This window comes from Ochotona curzoniae, unplaced genomic scaffold (assembly GCF_017591425.1).
Source record: "Ochotona curzoniae isolate NIBS_2020 unplaced genomic scaffold, NIBS_Ocur_1.0 contig_3432, whole genome shotgun sequence".
NCBI classification, from domain to species: Eukaryota; Metazoa; Chordata; class Mammalia; order Lagomorpha; family Ochotonidae; genus Ochotona; species Ochotona curzoniae.
In genome coordinates, this window is record NW_024465859.1 from 19,786,366 (window position 1) to 19,803,219 (window position 16,854).

Consider the following 16,854-nt stretch of genomic DNA (forward strand, 5'->3'; position numbering starts at 1 on the left):
CTTATTAAAAGTTGAACTAGCCCTTCTAGAATGTCATTTGCAGCCCTCCCTCACTGACTTCTCCCTTTCCTGTCCTCCTGGTGACCAGGCGTGCAGGGACGAGGCCGTGTGTGTCATTATGTGTGCGTCAGTCAAGTACAGCATCCGGGGTCCTGCCCTCATCCCGAGGATGAAGACCAAGCATCGCATCTACTACATCACCCTCTTCTCCATCGTCCTCCTGGGTCTCCTCTTTACGGGCGTGTTCCAGTTCTGGCCACACTCCATCGAGTCCTCCAGCGACGGGAGCGTAGGGAAGCGCAGTGTCCGGGACGTGCCGGTGGTCAGGCTGCCGGCTGACAGCCCCATCCCGGAGCGGGGCGACCTCAGTTGCAGAATGCACACGTGCTTTGACGTCTACCGCTGTGGCTTCAACCCCAAGAACAAGATCAAGGTGTACATCTACTCTCTGAAGAAGTACGTGGATGACCTCGGCATCGCGGTCAGCCACACCATCTCCCGCGAGTACAACGAGCTGCTCACCGCCATCTCGGACAGCGACTACTACACCGACGACATCAGCCGTGCCTGCCTCTTCGTGCCCTCCATCGACGTGCTGAACCAGACCCCGCTCCGCATCAAGGAGACGGCGCAGGCGTTGGCCCAGCTGTCCAGGTCGCTAACGGGTGCACGCCAGAGCCCCAGGGGTCCTTACGGCAGCCAAGGGAAGGAGAGAGAGGAACATGTTCTCTGTCCCCTGTGAGCCAGCGTCGAGATGCTGCCGACTTCCCGACGGGCCATGCAGAGCAGTCCCCCAACTCCAGCACCTGCGTAGGGGCAGATTACACACTTAAGACGGCTCCGCTTCCCCTAGTTTTCCTGTGGCGCGTAAGCATGCCCCTCCATCACTTACATAACAGCCGTGCACTGCAAGCCGTCTGTAAATATAGGTTAGCCCAAGGAGGAATTCCATAGCCCTGCGCTTAAGGAATACCATCGTGAAGAATTGATTTTCCTCATTTGAGAGGAAGGGCCTTTGGCTGCGGATCCACATCCCCAATGCCAGCAGCAGCAGGGATTAGCATTCAGGAGCGCAGTCCTGCCCTCCCCCCCCATAGGCGACAGGAAACCTATTTCTTGTGCCATTAGTGCTGCCTCCCAGGGTCTGCATTAGCAGGAAGCTGGGATTGGGAGCCCGAGTGGGGAGCCAAACGGAGGCACCATACCGTGAGATTACCATGAAATGCAGACGTCTTAACTGTTAGGCTGGATGCCTGCCCCCATCGTTAACTGTTGTGACATCACTCTTCAATCATTTTTCTATTAAAAATATGTTTTTGTACATATGCATGGATAAACTTTTTTTCTTAAGAATGAAATCACACAGTACGTTCTTTTTGGCTTTTTTCCCCCTTCTTAATGGAGCAGGAATATATTTCCAAATATTTAATGTTTTCTTAATCATAGTTTTCAGGGTTCTTTTTTTTTCCCCATTTTGTATTTACCAGCCTTTTTAATTTAAATTTTCAGGGTTCTATAGTGCTCCACTGTGGATATTCCATAGTGTATGTAGCCAGCCTTGCCTTGTGTGTTTGCTTATTGTCAACTCTGTAACCAATCGGCAAGCACTGACGCAGCTTTCAGAACTCTAAGGAGCCATGTCATAGCAGACAGGTTTGGGAACACGCCCATCTCTTTCTCTGCCAAGGAGACAGTCTCATGCCCGATCCACTGCAGGGACTAGGGGATGTGCTGGGTGCTATGGCTCAGTGCCCCTGTCGGTGCTGGGTGCTATGGCTCAGTGCCCCTATCAGGTGCTGGCAGGGGTCTTGGCTGTTTCCTGTCTGGTCATGGACTCTGCTCACACGTGGCTTCTCCCACGGGCTTCGTTTCCTTACAGGTGGGACCGAGGCACCAATCACCTGTTATTCAACATGCTGCCTGGAGGTCCCCCAGATTACAACACTGCCTTGGACGTGCCCAGGGACAGGTGAGTGCGTCTGTGTCCTGGGGCTGGGGAGGTGGTGCGTGGTCTCCATGGAGCAGATAGATGCAGCCCCTCTAAACCAAGAGGGACACACGACCCTGGGAGTAGAACGGCACAGGTATTTCCATAAGACCCGCATCAGTTGAGACCTGCTCGAGTGTGTTGGAGGAAACTGGCTACAGTGAGTGCCTTTGCGCAGTCTCTATAAAACAAACAAACAAAAAATCTGTTTTCTAAGCTTGGGTTCTGGGTGTCAGAGGCCATGTTTGTGATGGGCTTATGTCGGTTCCCTCTGCCTTTGGGCTCCCTTGCTAAAAGTAGCCCTGTGGGTTGGGGAGGGAAGAGGCTGTGGACGTGTGGCAGAAAGGCCTGAAGCCCATGACTTAGGGCCAGGGACGGCGTGCCCTGCTGGCCTGTGCTCTCTGCCATGGCAGTCCCATCTCACTCCTGCCCCCTCACCTTCCTCACTCTTGTTTTCTTTCCCTCCCCTGTAGAGTCTCCCAAACAGGCATCTATGTTCCTTTGCCCTGGACATCTGCCCGTTGTGCTCAACTCAACCCCTGTGGCCTGAAGCTCATGGAGAGCTCTGGAATGTGGGGCTGAGTAAGACATTCTTCTCAGTGCGTGGGTCCAGGCCTGGAGGGAAGGGGGAGGTTTGGGCCCTGTAAGTGGCCTGGTTAGTATTTAAGGCTTAGGAGCTTACCTGTGAGCTCATTTATCCTTGGTCTCATTTAAGTTGACACTTAACTCTTGGAACCATTGTTACTGAGAGAGGTTAGCAGCTGTCAGAAGCTAAGGGGCCGTTTATGGAAATCTGTATTCAGGACTGCTTTCCCCCAGAAGATTAGATCGACATCTTCTTGGCTCTAAGCAATGATCTCGAGCCAATTTTGAGTTTCTGTCTGGAAATAACAACTCTCACTGCAAAGAGTGACCCTCGGCTTTGGTACAGAAACCCCTGTGGACGATAGGGGGCAGCCCCGCCACGCGGAGGCGGCAGAAGCCAGCCGCCAGCGCAAGGGGGCTTGCTCCAGCATGGGGCTCCCACGCCAGGATGGGGAGTGCGTGGGGAGTGCGTGGCGCTGTGCGTCTGGTTGTTCAGGGGGAAGGAAACTGATTTCATGAAAACAGACGGAGGACAGGAACCGTGGGTGAGGCAGCATCCTCGCCTCTTGTGCTTCTTGGCAAAAGGGCTGTTCTGCTAGGGAACATTTCACTTTATGTTGGCAGTTTGATAGCTGCATGTGTGGTGGAGCGGGATACCTTTTTTTTTTTTTTTTTTTTTTTTTTTAAGCAAGCACATGTGTCTGACACGATTTTATTTTGCTGCAGGAAGGTATCAAGCAGGCAAGAGAAAGTTTGTGTGCTTGCTGGTGCCTCTGGGCTCGGGGTCGTGGTTTTTCCCATGATTACGGGCAGTCTAGAGCATAACATCAACGCCATGGTCCCGCTCCGTCTTCCCACGCAAGACACTTCCCTGTGAGTCCCAGAGGCCTTCTCAGTGGGACAAGGAACAGTAGATTGGATCCTTCATTTTTCATATCCTTGGTCCTTGCTCTTAACTTCAGAGGAGGCAAGAACCACAAATATAGAATAGTTTGTAGCCGGGGCTGACTGTCACCGGTGGGCTAGATGAGTCCGTCTTGAGAACGGATGAATCAAAAGGTGGGGAGTAGTAACTGGAGAATTATTTTGCTTCAGGAAATGCACAGGGCTAGACCGAGGGAAGTGTCCACTCAGTGACCGAACCTGAAAATTTGAATTCCAGAATGTTGCAGCAGCCATGTGACTGACTGGGTCAGGGATGTGGAACTGGCAACGTCCCTTTGTATATTCCCCAATCCAGGAACTCCCAGGACTCCGAAACACTGCTGCTCCCCAGGCTTCTGTGTTCCCTTTTCATGGCATCCGCTACTTTGTTTATCTTTAGGTTTATCAAATCTTCTACCTACACAGACAAAAGGGTTTCCTTTGAACAGTTTGTAAATATATGGAGAGAAAATGCAAAGCTCTGTGTTCAGCCCCATCAAGTGCAGCCGACTGGCGGAGTGCTTCAAAAAAGTGGGCAGAAAATCAAAAAATTTGAAATCCATGCATCCTTGGGATCTGAAAAAAAAATTCATGGAAAGCATAATGTTATGAAAAAAAATACATGGATTTCAAAATTTCTGGCAGTAAAGTAAGCTTACCTGTTCATTTCCTTTTCCATGAACTTTTGGAAGTACCTGTGTAACAAGCAGAAGAGCTAGGGGAATACGTGTAGAGGGCCGGAGTTGGGCCAGGGCAGGGACGGGGAAGGCCGGCAGTGACCGAGACCCCCGGGTCAGAGGGCCTGGCTCAACGTGCTGGAGAGCTCTGCCAGGACAACAGTTGGCTTGTCACACTAATACTTTTTTTTTTTAATATTTATTCTTTTTTTTTTATTGGAAAGGCAGATTTCACAGACGAGAGAAAAAGAGAAAGATTTTCCATCCACTGGTTCACTCCTTAAATGGCTGCAGTGGCTGGAGCTAAGCCTATCTGAAGCCAGGAACTTCTTTCAGGTCTCCCACGTGGGTGCAGGGTCCCAAGGAGCCATCCTCGACTGCTTTCCCAGTCCACAGGCAAGGAGCTGGATGGGAAGTAGAGCAGCCAAGACTTGAAGTGATGCCCATATGGGATTCTAGTGTTCACAAGAGGAGGATTGGCCAATTGAGCCACCACGTTGGGCCCTGCACTAATACTTTTTTAGCTCCAGGTTTTCTATGCAGTCTCCTGTAGCTTTGGAATGGATCCTAAGCTTGGGGCCACATAAAGGGAAAACGGAACATGCTCAGAAATTTCACCTTTCGGGGCCCGGCATGATAGCTTAGTGGCTAACATCCTTGCCTTGCATGTGCTGGGATCCCATATGGGTGCTGGATCTAACCCCAGCTGCACTACTTCCCATCCAGCTCCCTGCCTGTGGCCTAGTAAAGCAATTGAGGATAGCCCAAAGCCTTGGGACCCTGCATTCACGTGGGAGACCCAGAGGAAGCTCCTGGCTCCTGACTTCAGACTGGCTCAGCTCTGGCCATTGCATCCACTTGAGCAGTGAATCAATGGATGGAAGATCTTCCTCTCTGTCTCTCCTCCTCTCTGTATATATGACTTTCCAATGAAAATAAATAAGTTTGTTTAAAAAAAAAGTGGTTTACCAAAAAATCTGGAACAGATAGACAGAGAACAACAGGGAAAGCTTAGAAACAGGCAGAAAACGGTCAGCGTGGATTCACTTATACCTCACTAGGTGGGACACAAAGATTAGTTACTCCTCACTAGGGTATTGAAGATTTCTCTGCACACTCCTCCTAAAACTGTTCACCTAAATTGTTGACACATGTCTTGTTAGAGTTATAGAGTTAGACTACCCGAAAACAGCCAGGTTCAGCAAAATCATGCTTCAATGCTATAAACTGCTAAATACTAAAATTAAAATAGACACGAGACAGCTGAATAGTAATCTATAGCCATTTTAAGGTGTATAGAACCCGGTTGTATATAAACTAAAATTGAAATGTCAATGAAGTAGTCACAGGATGTAGTTAAGAACTTGCATTTTTTTTTTTAACATATTGGTTACTCAATACCATGTCAATTAATTCCATAACGTTACAAATTGTTACTGATGCTATGTCGGGGCTTTTAATTGATCAGAATGATACTCTGCTTGCTTTACCTTCAGACCAGAGATGGTCTCCCCAAGAAACCATTGAACTTATCTGGACAATAAGATGCTGGACTTTATGCTTGGTGTATGCTTGCAATGAAAGATTCTCAGCTGAACTTGAACTGTGGTTATGCAGCAAGGTGGAGGAACCCACCATGGGGGGAGAGTTTGGGGAGGGGTGGGGAGAATCCCAGTACCTATAAAACTGTGCCACATAATGCAATGTAATCAATAAAAAAAAAAAAGTGGTTTGCAAAAAAACTGGAGATAAAAAAAAGAAAAATTTACCTTTCAGTCCACGTAAAGTGTGTTCTATAAAGTGAGTGGCGTTCAGATTGTTTCCTGTATTCTGTGGATAGGGCAGCCTTGGCTGGATGCAGGGAATGGAGCAGAATTCTAGTGAGGGTTGGTGCTGGTGAGGCCAGGTTGACCAGTTGTCGTTTCTGAGATGGCACGTGTCTAGTGGCTCTAAGTTGTATGTTCTTCTGTCATTGGTCTTTCCCTCTGACTCCCCAGACTGATGTGCAGGTTGGGGCTACAGGGATGGAAGGACAGTATCTGCCGGCATGGAGGACACCGGGGTCCCTTTTCTTCATACATGCTCTCCCCCTTTTCTGGGTCTGTGATACAACAGCCTAATCCCCCGTGACTCTGGCTGCTCTGGGCTGCCTGGATGCCTGTCTACTGGAGCCATGTCTGCTGAGCCACGGGCCCCAGTACGGTCTGCTTGCCATCATGCTTGTGGAGCCTGCCCAAGTTCAGAGCTGCATGCTAATCAGGAAAAACAAGACCGTATGTTGGTACTGAGGATCACCATTACACTCTGCAGAGCAGACTGGCAGCTGGAGAGAATCGAAGCCACCACGTCACCTCACTCACCAGTGCTTGGTTTCACTAAGCAAAAACAAGCAGTGTAGGATTTCCAGGGATAGCCTAAAAGTCTTTGAACCTAAACCGGTCATGTTCGAAGGGAATGCAGGTTGTCATCAGGACGAGGAAAGGATTGGTAGCAATCAGCATTACAGAAAATGTGATTTCTTGGTTCTGACATCTTGGCTCTGACTGTGCAGTGCCTGCAACTGGTGCAACCCCACCCTACGAAGTGATTCTGAGGGCTCAGGGGCAGAAGCATGGAAAGTCGGGGTGGTACACACCTGCCCCTTTTCTCTGGTGGAGTGTAATGGTGGGACCTGCCAGGTCCAGTGAGAGCAGCGCTGTTCCTGCTCTCTAGTTAGGGAGGAGAAAAGCTCCTGCAGGTGGAGGACCCCCTGACCAGCAGCTCTGGGCGGGGATCAGAGGACCAGCGGGCCACATGTCTTGTGGGCTGTGGGGCCTTCTGGCCACTGCTGCTTTCCATAGTTGCTCTCCCCTCAAGGGCCAGCGGGTAGGTGGGAAATGACTGCCCGTGCCAGCCTTCCCAAGCAGGCCTGTGTTGGTTCCTGTCCCGGTAACTGGGCTCAGGATTAAGTGTGGCTTTGTGAGGAGGTGCAGGTGAGTAGCATCTACAATTTACAGAGGGTGACCTTGGAGCAAGGGGTCTTTTACACAATGGAAAGTGAGCCCAGACAGAGTGGAACCCTGCAAGACCTGTGGTTCTGGGATAGGACACCCCGAGTGTAGGGAGTGGGGGAGCGTGCCACGAACGTTAGCCAGCAGGCATATTCAACTGGGTCATTCCCGTCTGTTTTCTGCAGAATGTGTCAGAGTGAAGAACCTCTTTTTGGTTTATTGTTTGAAACAGTCCTTTTCTTTCAGGGCCCTGCTGGCCGGCGGTGGCTTTTCCACATGGACCTACAGACAGGGCTACGACGTCAGCATTCCGGTCTACAGTCCGCTGTCGGCCGAGGTGGATCTGCCCGACAAAGGCCCCGGGTAAGCATGGCTGGCTGCGGCTCTTCCTGAACCTGCAAGCCACCGTGAGGCTTGTGTTATGCCTGTTGTGGCAGTGAGAGAACGTCAGTGGCAGGCTGGGGTCCTTGGGTCTGCCATCTGTCCCAGCCAAGCCTGCTGGCTTGTTACTCTGTCTTAGGACATTCCCAGTGCCCTCTCTCTCTCAAGTTTTCCAAGCTGGGAATCTACCTGGCAACCTTTCACTCCTTCCTCTCCTCCACTTTCTGCATGAAGACGATATGTCTCGGTGGCTCTGCATCCAGAACATTCCTCAGGTCAGCCTGCTTCCTGTCTCTGCAGCTACCTCAGATCAGGCTGCTGTCCTCTCTGCCCTGGACCGCCGAGAGGGCTTCCTGTTTCCCTTCCTGCCTCTAGTCGGACCCCTGACTTCATAGCACCCTTACGATAAAGCGCAGACTTCTCAGTGTCTCCACTGTGTTTTCTGTCTTGTGGCTGAGACCAACTTGTGAAGCATCTTTTAGCCATTCGTCTACAAGTTCTGTAATTCAGATCACGGATAAAGCCCAGTGAGATTCTTTTTTCCTTCCACCCTCCAGCAAGTGGTCAGTGAACCTGTTGTTTAGCTCATCTTCCTGGAGTTTGTGCCTTTAGAGCACTCCTAGGGTTGACTTATATTTATTATTTATTGTGATCCACTAATATACCACAAAAACCATTCTTAAAGTGTACAATCAGTGCTTATTTAGTATCTTACAAAGTTGTGCAATTATCAATACTACTAATTACTGAACATTTCCATCAGTTCAAAATAAATCCAAACAACCAAGTTTTGAAAAATCTTGCAGTGAACATCGTGTGTACTGCTCCCAAGATTCCACTCTTGGCATTTTACTTATCCTAGCTTTCTATGATCCATTTTAAGTCTTCCTCTCTTCTTACTCACTATGAAGTTGGACATAGTCTTAGTCTGTTTTCTGTTACTGTCAGTTAATACCATAGACAGAACGATTCCCAAGGAAGCATGGTCATTCAGCTCTAGGCTCTGCGGGCTGGGAAGCCAGGTCTGGTGAGGTCCTCCTTGCTGTGGGGGCTCTGCCGAGTGTCTCAGGAAGCTCAGTCCTGTTAACGGGGGGCCCTTCCTCCTAAGGTCGCGTTAGTCTTCATGACTTCTCCTGGGTTCCACCGGCAAAGACCACAGTTGGATTAGGTTGCTATTCTCTTCTTCCTATAAAATGGGAAATATATTTGAGCATGAATTTTGGTGGGTGCATCCAATCCTAGCAGATACTGATTTTGTTTTTAGCAGTAGTAATATTTATGATGAAATAGGAGCAAAAATGGGCCTATACTAAATTTTTTTCTTAGATTTTCATGTTGTGTGATTCTCATAGAAAATCCTTAGACTTAAAAAAAAAAGTAGTTCAGGCCTTGTTTTTAGGTTCTGTTTCCATAAGTTAAGGGAGGGTGAAATGGGTGAGCCCAACTGGTACCTTTTGGGGCAGTTGAAGTGTTTGCATGAGATGCAAAAAATTATGCTCAGTAGGGAGAAGAGTTTACTGCTTCTGTGAGCATTTAAATGTGTGCTAAAGAATTTTTTTTTTTTTTGCCATTTTTCTTTTTTTTTTTCCTCCGAGAGTTTTGGAAATTTTAAATTCAGTTCAGGTCGGTTTGAACCTTTAGGGAAAGCCTGTTTGGACCAAGGCTTGGCCAGCCTGGTGGATCTTGGTGGGAAGAGAGGAGTGAATTTGTCTCTAGGAGATCTTGGCCATGTACCGATTTTTAAAATTTGTTTCTAGATTCGTTTTGCTTATTGGAAGGAGAAGGAGTCAGATCTTCCATCCGTTAACCCACACCCTAAATGCCATCTGTGCCCAGAGCCAGGCGAGGACAAAACCAGGAACTTGATTGGGCAGGAACCCAACCGTGTGAGCCATCACCTGCTGCCTCCCAGGGTGGGTGGCAGGAAACTGGGGTCTTGTGTAGAGCTGGGACTCAAATGGGAGCACTGGGCTACAGGAAGTGGGCGCTCTGGCTAGTGGGCCAAGTGCTCACCCTAGCCGTTTCGGATGGCCAGGGCAAGAGAGTGCACGGGAGAGCGTCCCCAGGACCAGTCTCAGCCTTCGTGATCTGCCAGGAGACCTTGGAGAACTCAGCGTGGAACTGTACTCATAGCTGTGATTTATCACAGCAGGTGCATACAAAACAGCGACAGAAAAGGGAATAGACCCGTGGGGTGAGACCCAGGGAAGCCAGGCGCCAGTTGGTTGCCAGGTGGTTTCTTACTGCGCAGTCACCCAGGGCATGCTTCATTTCCTCAGCAACAAATTGTGACAGCTGTGAGATGTCCTCCCAGGGCGTCACAGCCTCCGGGCCTGGGGCCTTTCCGGGGAGCTGATGGCATTGTCTGTGACTGCCTGGCACACACTTGGAGCAGAACTCCAGACTCCCAGAAGCAAAGCGTGGGGTGGTCACATCAGGTTGAACAGTTGGAACACAGTGAGCCACTCTTTCCTGTCCTGGGATGGTAGAAAGCCTTCCCAAGTTCAAGTTCTCCAGGGCTGGCTGGAGGCCACTCTCCCAAGCAGGCCTTCCAAAGGACAGCAGTCCAGCTAGCTCGGTTAACTCGTTTCTGGCTGGGTAGTCCCTGACAGTGAGGAATTCAGGTGTATAAGTCAGCAGTGCCAAGTTGAGAATCCCGGGACCGGGTGGAGAGTGGCCACGAGGAGGTGCTGTCTGCCCCTGGGCTTCCTGTGGACACAGTCTCTACAGGGACTGGTCTAATCTCTGCTCTCTAAACCAGCCCTCTTGGGTTACTTAGGACTCTCGGTTTCTTTCAGATTTAGCGCAAGGAAGAACATCCTGGAAAGATCTGGTGAAAGCAAAGTGAAGGAGTTGTGAGAATCAGTTGTGAACAATCTGCTTGGTTGGGGGCACGTTGCTAGTTAATTTACCCTAAGTTGTCAGACACAACGAAACAGAAGCTCTTTCATGACATAAGTTCAGGTTTCCCTGTCTGTAAGATCATGCAGCCCCAGTGACTGGGGTAAGAGCATCCAGTCTGAGTTCTCCCTCCCCTGGTCTTTGGTGCATGACTACTCCGTTTCCCTGCCAGTGTGCAGCTGGACCATGCATCGTGGGCTGACTTAGGAGACCTCTCCCTTCCTGACATCCCCTACCCCCAATCAGGTAAGCTTTGAACTCTCTCTCTTTCAGGGCAGGAGCCCAGGGCCACCTCCAGTGCTGCTCCCAGTGAGAGTTGCTTTATAAGGGAATTCCCACATCTCTCAAGGGCAACCCCAGAGAGCCTTGTTTTTATTTTGATTTGAAATCTCCCTCGGGGAATTTGGGAAGCTGAGCTTGGCTATTGATAGCTTCTTCTCACAGCTGGGCTGGCCTCAGCTGGAATTCCTGTCTTTTTCCTCTTACGGAGAACTAAGCTGGGAGTTTACTAGCGTTCTGTAGAGGGAGACTGCAGATTTCTCAGCACAGTTTTACTGGGAGGAAGCGCTCAAAGTCAAGGGCTGGTCATTTTAAGGTTGTCAAAGGAAAAAACAGTCCACCATAGTTTGCTTAGAACAGATGTGGGCATGCTCCCGTGGGTGAGCCAGCCTGCTAACTGGGGGTGGGGAGCAGAGGGCGGGGGTGGGTGGCGCCCTGCAGACCCTTGCTGGCGTCTGCACGTTGGTGTTGGACTTGGATTCACGGTGGAGAAGGACCCTGTTATCCTGGTAACTGAGTCTCTGAAACAGAACTCTGTTTCTTAACAGTGAAATCTAACCCCCAGAGCCTTTCTTTACTCAAGAGTTTCCTTGACATTTCTTTGACCACACGTTCAGGTCTGGATTTACTTCTGCATCTGCGTAAATAGACATCGCTGCGCGTCTACGTGTATTGAAAACCGTGCATTCGTATCGGTTTCTCCAAGGCCGCTGCACACCGCAGGGGCCTTCTGGTGTTTTTCCATATTTGTCACTCCTGTCTCTGTGAGCAATCTGGCCTCTGTTAGTCTCAGTATCTTCATGCGTTTGGTCAACCCGCTCCTGTTATCAAACTTGTGTTGGCACCACTGCTCTGGCACCATGTCCAGGCCCTCCTCACACCCACCTGACTCTGCCCGCTCCACCCCTGCACTGATATCTCCTCTCTCTTCTTAGGTTCCCACCCTGGGATTATACTGCCATCATCACCATCTTCCTTATAACTTGGACACCCTTGTTGGCTGGCCCCAGCTCTCACTCTATTCTGGGCTGCCAAGACCTCATCCTAACCTCACTGGCTTCTGGCATCAGAGGCAGGAGTGCCATGGCTGCTGCATACCCCCACTCCCAGCGTGGGAGCCTTCCTCTTCCTGCAAGAGCTTTGATGCCCTGGCCTGGCCACTTCCCTGCTCCTCCTGTAACAGAAGGGCTGCCCCTCAGTTTCACCAGTCCATGTGTGTCATCTCTTCCCTCACACCCACCACTGCAGACATGCCCTCTGTTCTCCTGGGAGCCCTGCTGTGTAGACACTTGCTCCACCCTTCTTGAGTGCCCGCATATCTGCTCTTGTTCTGGACACCCACAGAGCGCTTGCTTTGTTCTTTCACTTGAATTACTTAGCTGGAAAGACTCCTAGAATACCTAGCAGGTTCCAGTGCCCCGTGACATCAGAGAATCAGGCTTTACTGGTTGGAAGAACCTTCAGGGATTATTTAGCTTGAATGTGATGCGTGATTTCTCACCATAACTTTTCAATGAAAACTTCCCTGCTGCAGAGTGACGGTTCACCTGCTCCCTCACTAAGGGCTTCTTCCCCTTCTGATAGCAGTCCTTGTTTCGGCTGGGATCCCCGCCTGCTTGTGGTTTTGACACTGAATCTTTCTCTTGCTTGACAAGTTCAAGTAGAGAAATAATTTCCATGGAGATGGTGTTGCCTCTGCGACTGTGACCTTGCCATCACTATGCATTCCCTCTGAAAGTGATCGCTTTCACAGAAATGACTGAGGCTCAGGGCTGGGTGTCCTGGAGTCAGCTTCAGAGTCTGGAAGGAATACTTTTGGTCCTAGCTGTTTGACACATTGGGAGAAATTGTAATTTCAAAGGAAACTGATTAGGGAAAAGCAACCTCCTGTAGAGGTGATGGTTACTCCCCTGTATCTTTCTTTCTCTACTTCCTCTTGTGCCTGGATCTCAGCTTCCACCCAGGGCAGTCGGGAGGACATGGTCTGCACTTAACACTGCTAGCACTGGTGGTATTGAGCCCAGAAATAAGGCCAGTGTGGCTGAGGGATGGAATTTCTCATTTCATTTCATTCTAACCAGTTGAAATACAGATGGCCTCATATGGCCAACTGCCATTGGACCCAGATGCTGCAGGGAATCTGCCGTTTTCATTCTGTCCTAACTGTGATGGGGGGAATACCCTTTGGCACTTAGTACAGCTGAATAAACAAGTCGCTGGGGGCGCAGAACTGTAGCCTAACCACTGAAGTCCTCTTCTTGCACACGCTGGGATCCCATATGGGTGCAGGTTCTAATCATGGTGGCCCTGCTTCCCATCCAGCTCCCTGCTTATGTGGCCTAGGAAAGCAGCAGATGATGGCCCAAAGTCTTGGGACCCTGTACCTGCATGTAGGGGACCTAGAAAGAAGCTCCTGGCTTCAGATTGGTGCAGCTCTGGCCATTGTGGCCACTTGGGGAGTAACTCATCAGACAGAAGATCTTCCTCTCTGTCATCCTCTCTGTATATCTGACTTTCCAATAAAAATAATAAATCTTAAAAAAAAAAAGTTGCTGGAAGACATGATGGCGAAGATTGATAAGAGCAGCCTGGCTGGGCCGTGTGTTGCTGTTTTCCAGAGTTTGTGGAGCTGATCTGGCGCGTGAAACAGGTGCAGCCTCTTCTGTCATTGCTTTCTGGGCCTTCCGCCTACAGCTCAACTCAGAGCAGCAGCAGATGAGCTGCCCAAATAGAGTAATTATTCTGTGTGGGTAAAGTCAAGTCTCCTTTGGACCAGAGCTTCCAAGTAAGTCTAAGAAATGAAGAAGAAGTAACCCCTTCCCTCCTTTTCTCCCTAAAGCACAGGGAGGGAGGGAAGCTTGCAAACTATCTTAGTTTCCAGGCTCGCTGTGCCTGGTGTCATTGCCTTTGAGAAATGTGGCACCGACCTTGCCCTGGCCTGTAGCAGCTGCCGTAGCAGCTTGAGCTGGCTGTAATTGAGTTCAGCTCCTCAGGCAGAGGGTCTGATTTCTTCTGGGAACCTGCTGGGTGCCTGGTCTGTTCTTGGGTGCTGGTTTGCTGGCTCCTTCCCCTGCCTAGCCACTGTGCTCTGTGCCCTCTCTCTCTCAGTGCCCCCTCTCCATCTTGCGAGCGCCTCTCCTTCCAGTAGGGCATTGCTTGCTATCTGTTCTCTCTCGGGGGTTTAGTCGTGCCAGCAGGCCCCAAGGTTACCCAGGGTGAGGCAGACGGGGTGCGGGGTGGGGCGCAGGGGGAGGTAGGGGCCTTTGGCTGAAAGTACCACCAGAGACAAGCTGGTGAGGAATGTCTACTTTATTATGCACAAGTTACAGGTTTTAAAGGGTAAGGAAGGGGAGGGCAGGAGGGAGTCTTCTGGCAGACCCCACACCCACCAAAGACACTGTAATTGGCTGTATGACAGGTCTGTCTCCCTAGATTTTCCAGTGATGTCAGAGGTCATGTTCAGGTGTACTCCCCTTGACCTTCTAGCCATGTTGGAGACCACACACCATGTGTAGGCCTGAAGGCTGGGCCTCAGGCCAAGGGGAAGGTTAGGATTAAGCCATGCCCTTCAGGCAGCAGGGCGGGGGTTGGGGTGATTGCCCACAGTTCTCCCCAAAATCTGCCCTCAGATTCAGGCTCTCTAACTTTGTGCTAACATGTTTATCTCTGGTGGCTAGCTCCTCAGCACTTAGCCTCTTCAGGCTCCTTTCTTTGAAGCATCCTTGGCAGCCAGATGTTAAGGCTAGCTCCTTGCCTTGGTGAAGAAACTGTTTTACAGTTCTTATTTTCAGTTCCCAGGTCACATGGCCTTGAGGGTGGGGACCGTTTCTGTGGCTCCTCCGTAGGGTGGCAATGCTACTTGACAGCTTGCCTTTCAAGCTTCCTTCTTACCCAGATGAAGGCTGCAGCCCACTCTCACTTCCTTTTCACGTATATGTGAGCATCGCGTGCTGGAGCAGACGTTTAGTGGTGTGATTAAGCTGCATCATCCCACCTGGAAGTACCTGGGTTCAAGTCTAACTCTGGCTCCTCACCTTGAGAAGCACAGGTGCTGGCTTATGTCCCTGGGTTCTGGCCACCTGCGTGGCACACCTGGATTGCATCCCAGCTTCTGGCACCAAACACAGCCTACCCCCCAGCCATGGTGGGCATTCGAGAGTAAAACTGCGGTTGGGATCTTTCTCTCTTCCTCTCTCCCTACCTGTCAAATTGATAGAATAATAAAAATAGTATTTTATATTTGTTACCAGAAATGCCCGGTGGATTCTTTCCTCAGCTTAGTATAGAAATAAAAAGCCGGGAATCTGTTGCTGACAGAAAAGTTTATTTGGGAAGGGACCAGGTGAGCAGGGAAGGGAGAGGGAAGGGGAAGCACCTGTGGAAAGGAAGCCAGGAGGTGGGGGGCCTCTGAGGGAGAGACACCAAAGGTTTGAGGAAGGGTCTTGGGATTTTAAGCACCCCCTGACCCCTCCTTGTTGGGCGGGGAACCTACAGGTAAGATGTTCCCTCCATCGGTGGTCTCTTAATCAGGTGGCAGTGTTGGTGCCGCCCACCTGAAGGTGTGGCCTGGATGGTCTCATATTCATTCCAAGAATGGATCACTTTCTCTCTTCCTGTGCACCCATACACACACGCGCGTGCGTATGTGTGCTTTCTAAATTTGGCATATTCTAAACATTTTTATCACAATATTTTCCCAGATAAAATGTTTGTGACTACATAATATTTTGCCATGTGAAGAGACTATGCTTTAATTTTTATAGCACACAACATATATTTGGTCTCATACTGTATACTCTGTCCCCTAAAGGCCCTCTTCCTTCCCAAGAAACAAATCAGTAGGTGTCAAACTTAGCAAGAAAATGTCCATTGCTCTAAGTCTAATGTCCAAGTTTGCCTTTCCTTGATGCCCACACCAGCTGCCATTTCCTAGTGCCCTGCTTCTCTCCTGCAGCCCACGGCGGTACTTCCTCCTGTCCTCTCAGATGGCCATCCACCCCGAGTTCAGAGACGACCTGCAGGCCCTGCAGGCCCAGCACGGCGAATCGGTGCTGCTGCTGAACAAGTGCACCAACCTTTCAGAGGACATCCTTTCCTTCCGGAAGCGCTGCCACAAGCACGAGGTCTTCGACTACCCCCAGGTGCTGCAGGTGCGTAGCATCGACTACCTCCAGGGGTTGCAGGTGAGGGTCAGTAGAGGCCATCTCCAGGGAGTCAAGCTGACCCCAACAAGGAGTTATCTGGTGGGGAGAAGAGGTTGCCTTGCCCTTTTTGGTGTCTGCCAACTGTCAGTGCTTGTGTGTGTGGCATGTCGTGTTCATGCTCCTTTCAAACATTGTCCTCTAAGCACTCCAGTAGATTCACAACAGCAACAACAACATATAGACAGAGGAGACACATGTATTTTTGCTTTTACCCCTTCTGTCCATCAGGAGGTCCAGAGAAACTTAGTTCTTTAAGGTGACACCTAGCAGCTCCCAGCATGCCAACCCCAGAGCCACCATCATGTTTCCTTGGGAGTGGAAGGGCCTGTGTGGCCATCCTGTTGCTTTGGTTTTGGAGTTTTTGCCACCCTTAGCATATGTCACCAGGAGCAGGAATGCCAGCCCCGGAATGAGGTCATAGGCTGGCAGCGCCCCACCGCCCTGACTGAGAGTAAGTCAGCGCCTTCAGGGGTGTTTCATACGCAGGGTGTTTGACATTCCGGGGGGCGGGGACAGGAAAGGAGACTTTTTCTTTTAAAGATTTATTTATTTTTATTGAAAAGGCAGATATACAGAGAGGAGGAGAGACAGAGAGGAAGATCTTCCGTCTGATGATTCACTCCCCAGTGACTGCAATGGCTGGAGCTGAGCCAGTCCAAAGCCAGGAGCCAGGAGCTGTTCCAGGTCTCCCACACACAAGTGCAGGGTCCCAAGGCTTTGGGCCGTCTTTGACTGCTTTCCCAGGACACAAGTAGGGAGCTGGATGGGAAGTGGAGCAGCCAGGATTAGAGCCGGTGCCCATATGGGATCCTGGCACATGTAAGGCGAGGACTTTAGCCACTATGCTATCACGCTGGGCCCAGGAAAGGAGACTCTTAAGCTTTGTTCCCTAAGTATTTTAAGCACAGGCAGGTTCTAGGAGAAAC

The 16,854-nt window shown here is 50.2% G+C and overlaps 1 protein-coding gene across 1 annotated transcript in view; it reads left to right on the forward strand.

The window, feature by feature from the left end:
- The window catches only part of EXT2 (exostosin glycosyltransferase 2), a 145,164-nt gene that overhangs the window by 12,029 nt on the left and 116,281 nt on the right, over positions 1–16,854 (forward strand). The window contains exons 2-5 of the mRNA XM_040980143.1: positions 89–654; positions 1,880–1,969; positions 7,410–7,526; positions 15,679–15,874. Coding sequence (XP_040836077.1) covers positions 119–654; positions 1,880–1,969; positions 7,410–7,526; positions 15,679–15,874 — 939 coding nt within the window. The 5' untranslated portion in view covers positions 89–118. The remainder of the gene's footprint in view (positions 1–88; positions 655–1,879; positions 1,970–7,409; positions 7,527–15,678; positions 15,875–16,854) is intronic.